Below are 12,810 nucleotides of genomic sequence, written 5' to 3'. Positions count from 1 at the left end.
TATGCATCAGGACTGAACAGCACTTTATTTTATGCTTTTCCAACACTTCTGCACAATATCACCATGCTCAAGACCTGTTGTGAATCCAGGCATTTTTGAACCACAAAAAACACTTTAAGCACAGCACAAGCAAACAAGGATATAATCCCTGTTGTTCCTTTCAGGGCATGTTGAATTGAACATTTTGGCAATCACAAAACTTTGCTAGAAGCAGCTTCTCATAACCATTCGATAACAAAAAGGAATGCCCTATGTTAGAAATGCCATTATGGCAATCAAACAAGAGTCTGACACAAAGCTGAGGGCAGAAACTGACTCCATCAACACTGCAATTAAACACAAACTCTGTAGGACAATGGAAGGCAGAAGATAGTCAAAACACTATAATGTTTTAGTCTAGAGAGATGAATATGAGAGAATGGCCATATGATTTTCTTTCTCCTTGATGATGAGACTCGATCATGAATGTCTGTTAGCTTAGCACAAGCTAGGAAACATGTAGCATAGCTCTGTCCCAATATCATATCCAGTATACTCAGAGCTATTAATGCCCAGATAAATCATGAATGGATTTTATGAAAGTTAGATATTCTCTTAATGGGTGAACTTGTTTTTTCTTCCTTATGATTACAAGCTAAATATCCTACCTACCACCATTCTGTATGATGAAAATGTACAAATGCAGTCTGGTTTGGGGATTCCAATCACAACATTTTAGTTGCTCAGACAGTAAGATGCAGTTGGGAATACATTGCATATAAAAGGTGGACACAGCTGCCCTGATGGTACCCACTGGTTTTGGGCATAAGATTATTAAAGCTAGCAAGCTGCTTAGCAAGCTGCATCCATAACCTGTGCAAGTGCAATGCTTATTAGTACCAAATAAGAGCCCGAGAAAACAAAGTTTTAAAGAAAATACTAGAATTTCAAACACCCACTTCTTGGATGGCCTGTCCCACAAAGCAGGTGATATTATTTGTCAGATAAATTTCAAGCCCTAAAAGACAAATGCAGGGGAAAGTTCCAATTCAATTCAATTTTATTTATATAGTGCCAAATCACAACAAAAGTCGCCTCAAGGCCTCCAGTGACTAGCATTAGCAGAGGTGATGCCTCAGAGATGCCCTTAACTTCATGCTTCTACAGAATCCAGCACTTTGCCACAGCTCCAAGTTGTGTTCATTTTTAAAACCTGAAGGCTGCAGCTTGATTGTGACAAATAGTTCCACCTACATTTTATGTAGGTTTATGTAGCAATTAAATTAGAAAACACAGTTTTTTTAGTTACAGAAGTGCTGATAACCTTTTAGTCATTACATCTCCACTCGAAGAAAGTGTGACTTGCAACTTTTCCGTTAAGCTAAGCTGCAGGTGGCTTAAGTGTAAGTGATTTTTAATTCTTGTGGATGTGTTGTATTTGACACATTAATGCATGTTCATGTATTGCATCTGAATTTCACCCTAACATTGGAATTTAACTATAACATTACATTTTAACCAGTAGTTGCTGCCTCCACAGTGACAAAAATGATCAGTATCGTTGGGAAAAAGAAAAAAAAAAACTTGATTAAAGCAAATATTGCTTTATTGAACAATGGAAATGGCTATCAAAGGAAAGGTTTTGGTAAGAATTTGAGCAATGAAATGAAACAGCATCTTTGTAGCAATCGTGTTGATGTAAAAGTACACATTTACCACAGTCAGAAAAACAACTTCACAAGTTTACTCATGGGACAGCTTAAGAGCACAATGCACCTTCTCATTCAACTCAAAGAACTTTCAAAAAATCGCATTTTATTTTTTTTAGTGCCATCAACTTATATGCAGCAGGCACAATGACAAAGGATATCAATATCATTCCTCTTCTTCAGAGCAGATCTTAAAGAGTTAAACTGAAGCTATTACAAGCTGCAGTCATTGAAGTGAAAAACAACTGGGTATCGTTAATGTTACAATAGTTTGTTTTCTTGCCAAGTTGTAATGTGGGTCTAAGTCCTGATACAAACATGGCCTACAGAAAAACACCAATAAACTGTTTACCAGGATGAAGGTGCTCATCTGAAGCATCATTACATTGACCTAATGATGTCCTGAAATGAAGGCTTTTCCGCCACCACACACACATTTCTTTCAGTGCAAATATGAGTATTGTATAAAGACAGAAGGAAAAATCTCAGCATGTCAACCAAGCATTTTCCTCCTCTCTCTGTGCCCCTTTGTTTCCCCAAGAGAAAACCCTCTCGTTGAGTTCAGAGCATAAGCAGCAACACCTGTCACTTTAGTACCTTGTGATTGTGTAACTCCAATGGTGCCGTGACTGTCATTTATTGGTGAAAAGCAGAAACCTGAAATAACAAATGAATATTAGTTCACTGCGACAGCTACCTTCAAGGGTTGGATAATGGAGAAACAACTACCAAAGCATAGAAAAAGCCTGAGAAGAACAAACTGGTTGGGTTAATTCACTGTCCATACAAGAACAGAGTTTTGTATTCCTTCCATTAATTTCCCTGAATTAAAGTTAATCTAGTGAAAGTGTGAGACAATTTGGTTTGAAAAATTGACTGATTAAAAACAAAAAAAAACCAAACCCCAGCTAGGATTACAAATAATGCATCGTACATATTTTAAGGTATTGTTAGTCTGATGTCTGATTACAGCAAAGAAAAATAACAAAAAGGCATAATGATGTTAATGGAATTAAAATGTCTCCTTCTCTAAGCACCAATTCAACAGGACAATTAGAGCTGAAAGCTAAACAGAACTTTTTGTAGAGGCTAATACACAAGAAATATTGTAGAAATCCAGAGCTGCTGAATTTTATTTTATTTTATTTTTTTTGTGGCCTGACTGAAGAAACAATTGATGTTAAGTCTGGAAGAGGTCTGGCATGGCTTTACACTTAGAGGAGACAAGGCACTGACTCACAAATCCACTGCAGTCACTTTCTCCATCTTCCGCGTTACACAGGATAACTTTGCCTTCCCTCTTGAAATCAAAGACGGGGAGCACCTTCTTTGATCTTACCCTGCTTCAACCAAATCAGGCCAATCATCCTGACATTCCCAGGATAAGGTCCTTTGATTTTGCTTAAACCAGCTCCAAGCTTCAGGCCTCCTCTTCACAGGTCCCTAACAGACAGTATTTCATTGGTGTGGAAAAGATAGAAAACATGTTTGTGCTTGGGGATCAAAGTGGAACATCATAGAAGGTTCAAGCCGTCACTATAACCTTTTCTTTTCACAAGTATCCAGAATGTCAAATTGAGCTTTTAGAGTCGCAGATCAAAATGGTAACTGGCTAGCTACAAGTAGCACAAATCCAAAGCTGCAGGTCAAGCTTTCCAGCACTTGGCTTGCAGATTGCTGTTTTTTTTTTGTTTTTTTTATTATTTTCAGCAAAAAGGAACCACCTCTTCTTTAGTTTTCTGTATTATTTATACAATAGATACTCGATTCCAATCGTATTCCCAAGAAAGACTCACATCGTCTTCCGTGATGTTGCTCCGATGCAGCAAAAGAAACAAAGATACACAAAAAAACAGTTCTCTTGTCTTTAGTTTTCGGCTACAAGTCTAGCACTGTCCAAGAAGTCAGGGCTGTGAGCTGCCCTGACTGTCGGGGTCTGTCCCTGAAGAGCTGGTGTCTGAGTCCGAGTCGTTGTCATTGTGGTTATCCTCTGCCAGGTTTTTCTCTCGCAGTCGTCTGTGGGTTGCGCCGAGACGAGCCAACAAGCCCTGGTAGTCGAAACGGCCACGCTTCTCCCCAAATGGGTCCTGGAAAAAGGCAACGTCATGTTTGGAAGAGGAAAAGATTGCCATTTATAATCTTTACTTTCCCGGCTCACACAGTGCTGTCACAAAGTCATGTGATATTGCATTATTGACATTAAGAATGATTTTATACTGAAAGCACTGTTTGATTAGACAAAAGTAATCCAACAGAAAAAAAATAAATACTCACCTGCATGTTCTGCCCCTGCAGATGCAATCTCTCTTTGCAAACGCCCTCGTAGAAATCATAGTATTCAAGGAAGGACTTCTCCATCACACTCCTAAAAATAAACACATTCACACACTTGATACATTTAGTTAACAGCTAGAAAACAAAGATGGAATGCAAGTGATAAAGGAAAATAGAAAGAAGAAAAATAAAAATAAGGATCTCACAACAAAGCTTCAGGACAAAGAACTTTTCCCTCCAGCATGTCACACACAGCCACTCTCATGGTTTCATGGCGGATGCACTCATTGTAATTCTTACTGTCCCCTGGGTGACGCTCCTGTGAAACAGAATGACAAGGTGTGATGGATTGGTGGCGACATAAAACTCTCATATATCTATATCTCTTTGTTGACTGTACCTGTTCAAAGCCAGGTTCATTGTGATAGGGGTTCTCCGTCATCAGAGACTGGATTGAGATGAGCACAGATGAGATACTCTGAGCTGGACTCCATGCCGGCCCTGTCCATGTCCTACACGCAAAGATCACAGAAACAGTTTGTTGCATTCTTACAATGGGTTCTTGCATAATTTAAAAAAAATAATCTAAATCATTGATGTAAAATGACTTATTTTAAGACCTAAAAATTATGAATCACAAATAAAGTTGTAAATTTTTGATAACATATATTTACAAACAAACCGTGGACATCTGACTAGTTTTAAATTAATAACATGTATTCCTCACTGTGAGGATCTATTTCTTTTTATTATTAATGTGTAAAGGTCAGTGTTCTAATTATGTTCACCATGTCTGGTGAACATAATTAGAGTGAAATTGCATGACCAATAGTGGGAGAGAGAGAAAGCATTTCCTTTGTAGGATCTTTTCAGTTTTCAGTCACACTTTAAAAGAAAGAGAAAAAGTCCATCTAATGCAGGGGTGGGCAACTCCAGGCCTCGAGGGCCGGTGTCCTGCAGGTTTTAGCTGTATCCTTGATCCAACACAGCTGATTCAAATGGCTAAATTACGTCCACAACATGTTTTGTAGTTCTTTAGAGGCCTGGTAATGAACTAATCATTTGATTCAGGTGTGTTGACCCAGAGTGAGATCTAAAACCTGCAGGACACCGGCCCTCGAGGCCTGGAGTTGCCCATCCATGATCTAATGGCTCAGACCAAGGATTTGTCCACTGTCACAAACAGACAATATCCAGCTTTTTGTCTCAAGTGTCTGACCAATAATATTGGACTAGCACATGCCTAATGTACGAGTATTCGACAGACAACAATCCCTACAAATAAGTATTTTAAGTGTTTTTCCTTTTCCTTTTAGATTTTGGGTTGCTAGTTAGACAAAACAAGGCATTCTGAGATATTACTTTGAACATCGAGTTTTAACTATAACTAATTCGAGGTTTTGCTAGTTTACTCACTGATCACTTGCTGGTCTAAAAATAACCTCTGCATTGGGCAATGTTTTTGTTTGGGCATTTTTGCTTATTTTCCTCAATCTTTAAAAAAAAAAAAAAAAAAAAAAAAAAAATTGTATCCCATGTAGAGTGCAAATTGAATATGTTGACCCAGACTTTTTCCTTTTTTTTTTTTTTTTTTTTTTAAATAGGCTGCTTATGGCCCAGCTGATGAACAGAAACGTATGCAGTGAACATGGTAATTCTTCATGAGTTCCCTTGGAGACTAAAGTTAGAAACCATGACTCACCCCAGGATGCTGAGGCATACTTTGCCATTGCGGTAGAAGTTGGGATTGAAACGGACAGTGTTGTGCCCAGTGGTGATGAGCTTGACCCGTGGTGGATGAATTGGATAGTCAGGGGGACAGCGGAACAGGAAGAGGAAGAAGCCACCCTCATATGGCGTGTCAAATGGCCCTGTGATCAGGGCATGGATCTGAAGTCATGAGGCACAGGAGTGGGATTAAAGGATGAGAGAAAGACAGGATGGGGATTCATAAGGTGGTCTAAAACGATGTCTATAGGCAGAGAGGAATGCTAGGAAAGAACAGACCAATTAGCAAAGAAATTTAATCTAGAAAACAAATGACTCGTGCTGAGTCATTATCAATTTTTTTGACTCTGATCTAAAGGTTTTTCTCCATTAGTAAATGGTTGCTGTCAGCACCGGTACAACTCCAGTTGAATGGAAAACACCACTGAGGTAGTCACAGTTTAAAGGACTCTTCACTTCGCTGTTTTGCACTTTTTACAGCTATACCACTTCTTTCATTTTTTATTTTTTTTATATACAGCGCCAAATCACAACAACAGTCGTCTCAATGTGCTTTCAGTACTCCAGAGGAAGTCCAGTGCTGATCCTGATTTCCATCAAGCCCAGGAATAAGAAGCCTAGTGAAATCTGATTGGCTATCAAGTTAACATGTTAATGATGTCAAAGGTTGGTAAATCTTTCAGACTGTACTTTGCCTTTTACCTTGGTCATGTCCTGAGGATCAGGGACCACGAACATCCCTGGTGGAGGTTCCTTGTAGATGGACATGATATCCCTACAGACAAAATAAACAGATGAGGTTTGTGAAACACTGAAAACTGGAGAGAGAACCCACAAAGAAATATGCCCCTAAACATTCCAGCAATCCACTAGTAAAACAGTATGTCCTGGAGGTGAAGGATCTTAATATTTTCAGAAATCTATTATAAAAAATACATTTAAGTACAGTACTGAACTCTAAAGTTGCTCTAATGTGAATTTTTCGAACATACTAACGCAGTCATTAAAAAAAAAAACCAAAAAACTACCATAGTCAAGTTGGCAATTACATGCAGTGTGTTTCTGATAATACAGCAATTAACAGCGATAAACTGCATCATACAACCAGCTGAGTCGAGTCCTCTCGACTTGTAACAAAGACTCATTCAGACTGATACCAACATGTTGGCAGTCTGTTTGCATTTATATATTAGACAGGAATTATTTACCAGAGTTGTCATGATACTAGAATTTCCAGAAAAAGACTCAAAGGAAACAAGAATGTTCAAGCTATCCAGCTGCTTAAACAGGTAAATTAAGTGAAATAGTACATTTCATTAATTTGGGTCAAGTGATTCCTCAATAACTTTATTTTTTGTTTATTAAGCAACAAATTAATGACATGTTAAAAATCAAAGAAGTGTGTTCATGTATGTGTGGGTCAAACTAAAGCAACATCTTTAAACATAGGCTGAGTGCACTATCGTCTAAAATACTGCTCAAAGGGATTTCAACATACCCAGGGTATCTCTCAGTTTTCTGGATTTGTTTACCGTAAGATTGGTAATCGCAATAAGCCGTCTCAAAAATCAGGTTATCAACTTGCAAAGTTAAGCCAAAGTTTTCCCTGCATGTTTGTGTAAACCAGGTGGTGTTGGCAACATCTTATCTAAAACAGGAGTTTCAAAGGCCATATGACTCTTATTCCACAGAAAACAATCCCTATAAATGCCACCAATTCAATCAACAATATTATTAGATGATGATAAAATTGTGATAACAAAAATATATAAAAAGCATTGAAATTATACCAGTAACCAACAACTGCGAAGAAGACACATGGTTAATGCTGCAGAAAATTATTAATCTGGTTATTTAACACACAAAGCCCTATAAATAAACTTTTAAATTACAGTTAATTATTTATCACTGAGTGCACTCTCAGTGCTGGTGTTTATTTCTGAGGTGATGGCTACACATTAGAGCTCTGAAACTTTGAACTAGTCCCACTTAAAAACCCAGGCTTAGTTTAAAACGGCAAAACATGCCACAAATAAAAGACTGAGTGAAAATGTGGTGGTTTCAGAAAGTTTTAGTTTTTATTCTTTCAGCTACAGACACAGGGGTGTTGAAGGGTTTGAAGCAGAGCAGTTTAAGTAGTGTTAAGATCATTAATCCTTCTAGAACAATAAAATTGCTGTAAAACTCTCTGCTTCTAACATAAAAAAATAAAATAAAATAAAACCATGGAATAAAGCTGTATCTAAGAATCTATATTTATTACTGATGCTCATCAGTGAAAGCCAAAGACTTTACACGCTATTAAAACAAAACAACAACAACTTCAGACCCTCTGTGTGACCTTCTAGGGAATGGTCAATTTTCTCGATAACAGATTCCTCAGAAGGCAACGATTTAACACCTGCTGGTCTCTAATCTCGAACTTGACCTGCTCTGGGGGAGGTTAAATTCACATCATAAATTACCATGGCGACAAATTCTGGTACGAAGTTAACCCGAAAACAGATAGTGAACAGAAGAGCCAAGGTTAACCCTGTAGTTACCTGGGTCAGACGAAATCTCGCTTCTTATTACAGACCTCTAGTTTCCCAAATGTCTCCGTCAAATGTGACGTTTTAGATGCTGTTAAAAACTTTACGGAAAGATTTCACTTTCGATTGCAGGTCTAGATTACGTAAATATGCCCACCTCCGTCAGAGTTCTGTGTTTCCTAGAATTACCTCTTTATCCTCAGGATGCACTGCTGGGAAGCTTTTTCGTTGTCCCAATCCGTGCTAAGAGTTGGGTCCCAGGAAGTGGCATTGATTTGAGATAGGAGGCCCGCTCCTGCCGCCCCTAGCCCAACACCGGGGAGAGGCGAGGAGGCATGCAATGTGGGAGACACGGCCACGACTGGTGGTGAAGAGCCGGGAGTCAATGTGTTCCCAAAACTGACCGGGGTAGCAGTGACAGCGGACATAGGGGCCACCACAGCTGTTAGGCCACTCTGCGCGGCGACAGCAAGAGGCGGAGAGGTCGGGTTGGAGCTGGAGTGCACACCGCCAGTTGCCGACATTCCCACCGACAGAGAGTTAGACAAAATCGGAAGCTGTGAGGCTCCGCTCCCCTGTCCCGTAGTAACGTCTAAGCCTAGGGCACTGCTGCTGGACTCATCTCCAAAGCTGTCCGCCATGGCCCACAAGCTAACAAGCTACAGTAAACCCGTTGGTGTTGAGTAATTTATATTTTTCTCCCGCGCAGCATTGACAGTAGAGTTTCAAGTTACCTGCTTCCTTTGTTGCCCAACGCAGATCAGACAGCAAAGAAACCGGGCAGAGGCGAGGCCAGAAAGCAAGGCAATTCTTCCCAAGACATAATGGATATTTATCGTTAGCTTGACTGTTAGCTTTACCCCCAGGCCTCCAAAAAACTGCTCGGTCTTCAGCAAAATTGCCACGTCACAGTGTTACGGTTACTACTGCCCTCTGGATACTGGTTCAAACCATTAAATCCCCAGAACATTTGGTTTATTACCAACCACATCCCTACTAGTCTTTTACCATCGCAACTTTAGGAGCTTGTATTTGTCACCAGTTAAGAACACGGAAATAATAAAGCCACGGCACATCCGGGCAAAAGTTTTCAAAGTAAAATTCCTGAAAACAATAATACAAAACAACAACAACAACCCACCATCATTTCAGCTTTTGCAGCTAGCGTTTAAGCAAGGCCCAGCTCAAAACTTCCAAAACAATGGGAAGTTATTGTGCCCTCACAATCAACTGACGGTAAAGTGAGCCGTCATTTGTGAGCCGCGGTCAAGCCAGCCGCCTCCTATCCGCCGCATAAATTTCCTTGCGCTTTTACACCAGTCTTTACGGTAGCGCCTTTTCGATTTATATCCTGATTGAAAGCCTAGACTCGCGCACACACGCACGCGCGTGAACAGTCACACGCACTCGCGCACACAAATTACAATGGAACAGCCATCGTGACAGTCTGGTTGCATATTCAAAAATTCATTAAAAATCATTCTTAAAAGTTGATGCCAAGCTTTCAACACAATCCTCTTCTTGGACACCTACTTTACCTCTGGGCCAGTTTTTACCCAGATTTACTGTAATATTACTCAGAAATCACAGTAAACTCATATTCAGTGCAATACAGTCAATGCACTACAATTATGTTTATTTCAAAAATTCATTAAAAGTCATCCTGAATAGTTGAGGTCCAACTTTCAACACATCCCTCCTCTGGGACACCTACTGTACCTGTGTGCCAATTTTCATCCAGATTTACTGTAGAATTCCTCAGAAATTAAAGGGTACTTGTATTCAATGCAATACAGTCAATACAATAGAATTATGTCAATTTTCAGAAATTCATTAAAAATCATCCTGAGTAGTTGACGTCCAACTTTCAACACATCCCTCCTCTAGGACACCTACTGTACCTGTGTGCCAAGTTTCATCCAGATTTACTGTAGAATTCCTCAGAAATTAAAGGGTACTTGTATTCAATGCAGTCGGCCAATACACTACAATTATGTCAATTTTCAAAAATTCATTAAAAATCATCCTGAGTAGTTGATGTCCAACTTTCAACACATCCCTCCTCTAGGACACCTACTGTACCTGTGTGCCAGGTTTCAGCCAGATTTACTGTAGAATTCCTCAGAAATGAAAGGGTACTTGTATCCAATGCAGTCGGCCAATACAGTAGAATTATGTCAATTTTCAAAAATTCATTAAAAATCATCCTGAGTAGTTGATGTACAACTTTCAACACATCCCCCCTCTGGGACACCTACTGTACCTGTGTGCCAGGTTTCAGCCCGATTTACTGTAGAATTCATCAGAAATTAAAGGGTACTTGTATCCAATGCAGTCAGCCAATACAATATAATTATGTCAATTTTCAAAAGTTCATGAAAAATCATCCTGAGTAGTTGATGTCCAACTTTCAACACATCCCTCCTCTGGGACACCTACTGTACCTGTGTGCCAAGTTTCATCCAGATTTACTGTAGAATTCCTCAGAAATTAATGGAAACATTTATTCAAGCTAATACAGCCAATACACTACAATTGTGTCAATTTTCAAAAATTCATTAAAAATCATCCTGAGTAGTTGACGTCCAACTTTCAACACATCCCTCCTCTAGGACACCTACTGTACCTGTGTGCCAAGTTTCATCCAGATTTACTGTAGAATTCCTCAGAAATTAAAGGGTACTTGTATTCAATGCAGTCGGCCAATACACTACAATTATGTCAATTTTCAAGAATTCATTAAAAATCATCCTGAGTAGTTGATGTCCAACTTTCAACACATCCCTCCTCTAGGACACCTACTGTACCTGTGTGCCAGGTTTCAGCCAGATTTACTGTAGAATTCCTCAGAAATGAAAGGGTACTTGTATCCAATGCAGTCGGCCAATACAGTAGAATTATGTCAATTTTCAAAAATTCATTAAAAATCATCCTGAGTAGTTGATGTACAACTTTCAACACATCCCCCCTCTGGGACACCTACTGTACCTGTGTGCCAGGTTTCAGCCCGATTTACTGTAGAATTCATCAGAAATTAAAGGGTACTTGTATCCAATGCAGTCAGCCAATACAATATAATTATGTCAATTTTCAAAAATTCATGAAAAATCATCCTGAGTAGTTGATGTCCAACTTTCAACACATCACTCCTCTGGGACACCTACTGTACCTGTGTGCCAAGTTTCATCCAGATTTACTGTAGAATTCCTCAGAAATTAATGGAAACATTTATTCAATCTAATACAGCCAATACACTACAATTGTGTCAATTTTCAAAAATTCATTAAAAATCATCCTGAGTAGTTGATGTCCAACTTTCAACACATCCCTCCTCTAGGACACCTACTGTACCTGTGTGACAAGTTTCATCCAGATTTACTGTAGAATTCCTCAGAAATTAATGGAAACATTTATTCAATCTAATACAGCCAATGCACTACAATTATGTCAATTTTCAAAAATTCATTAAAAATCATCCTGAGTAGTTGATGTCCAACTTTCAACAGATTCCTTCTCTGGGACACCTACTGTACCTGTGTGACAAGTTTCATCCAGATTTACTGTAGAATTCCTCAGAAATTAAAGGGTACTTGTATTCAATGCAATACAGCCAATACACTATAATTATGTCAATTTTCAGAAATTAATTAAAAATCATCCTGAGTAGTTGATGTCCAACTTTCAACACATCCCCCCTCTGGGACACCTACTGTACCTGTGTGCCAGGTTTCAGCCCGATTTACTGTAGAATTCCTCAGAAATTAATGGAAACATTTATTCAAGCTAATACAGTCAGTACAATAGAATTATGTCAATTTTCAGAAATTCATTAAAAATCATCCTGAGTAGTTGAGGTCCAACTTTCAACACATTCCTTCTCTGGGACACCTACTGTACCTGTGTGCCAGGTTTCATCCAGATTCACTGTAAAATTCCTCAGAAATTAAAGGATATTTATATGCAATTCAATACAGCCAATACACTACAATTATGGAAATTTCAAAAATTCATTAAAAATCATCCATAATAGTTGAGGTCCAACTTTCAACACTTTCTTACTCTGGGCGTCCTACCGTACCTCTGGGCCAAGTTACATCTCAATTCACTGTAATCTTTATCAAAAATTGAAAGAACAATTATATGTCAATGCTGGATGTGTGTCCTTTCAAAGTGACACTAAATAACAGAACTCAGGCACATCAGGGAATAATCCAAAAGGCGGATTTATTAAACAAAAACAACATACAAAATATCTCTAACCCATACTACATAACCTAAAAAGAAACAAAGGGACACTTAGAAGCACAAGGAAACAATACTGAAAGGGCAAGAGACACAGTCCAAACATAATCCACAACTAAAATGCCAAAAGAACAAGTCATCCCACATAGCAGACGGGTCTTGCCTGGATCTGGTGTCAAGCCGGCACTGCTGGCTGACTTCTGGCATGGTAAGATGGCACTGTTTATGTGATGGCATGCCACATTTGGCCTGATTGGGTGAATGTGACATGTTGTATAGAGCACTTTGAGTAATATGGGTGAGTAAAAAAGTGCTGTATAAGAATCAGTCCATTCACTGTCTGAACA

General features: G+C 39.0%; 1 protein-coding gene across 1 annotated transcript; it reads right to left on the bottom strand.

Moving 5' to 3' along the window:
* Positions 1-1,567: 1,567 nt before the first annotated feature.
* On the bottom strand, positions 1,568-9,330 carry ube2z (ubiquitin-conjugating enzyme E2Z). Its single transcript, XM_085270278.1, has 7 exons — positions 8,411-9,330; positions 6,393-6,465; positions 5,665-5,852; positions 4,363-4,474; positions 4,169-4,281; positions 3,963-4,053; positions 1,568-3,775 (listed from the first exon to the last, which is right to left on the bottom strand). Exons 1-7 carry the CDS (start codon positions 8,860-8,862, stop codon positions 3,593-3,595), a joined length of 1,212 nt encoding a protein of 403 aa, XP_085126404.1. The 5' UTR covers positions 8,863-9,330; the 3' UTR covers positions 1,568-3,592.
* Between the last annotated feature and the right edge of the window lie 3,480 nt (positions 9,331-12,810).

Source organism: Mchenga conophoros, linkage group LG4 (genome assembly GCF_057382185.1).
Source record: "Mchenga conophoros isolate Kocher_MC1m ecotype Shallow Benthic linkage group LG4, M_conophoros_male_GT1.1, whole genome shotgun sequence".
Lineage (NCBI taxonomy): Eukaryota > Metazoa > Chordata > Actinopteri > Cichliformes > Cichlidae > Mchenga > Mchenga conophoros.
This window is presented reverse-complemented; position numbering and strand designations above follow the sequence as displayed.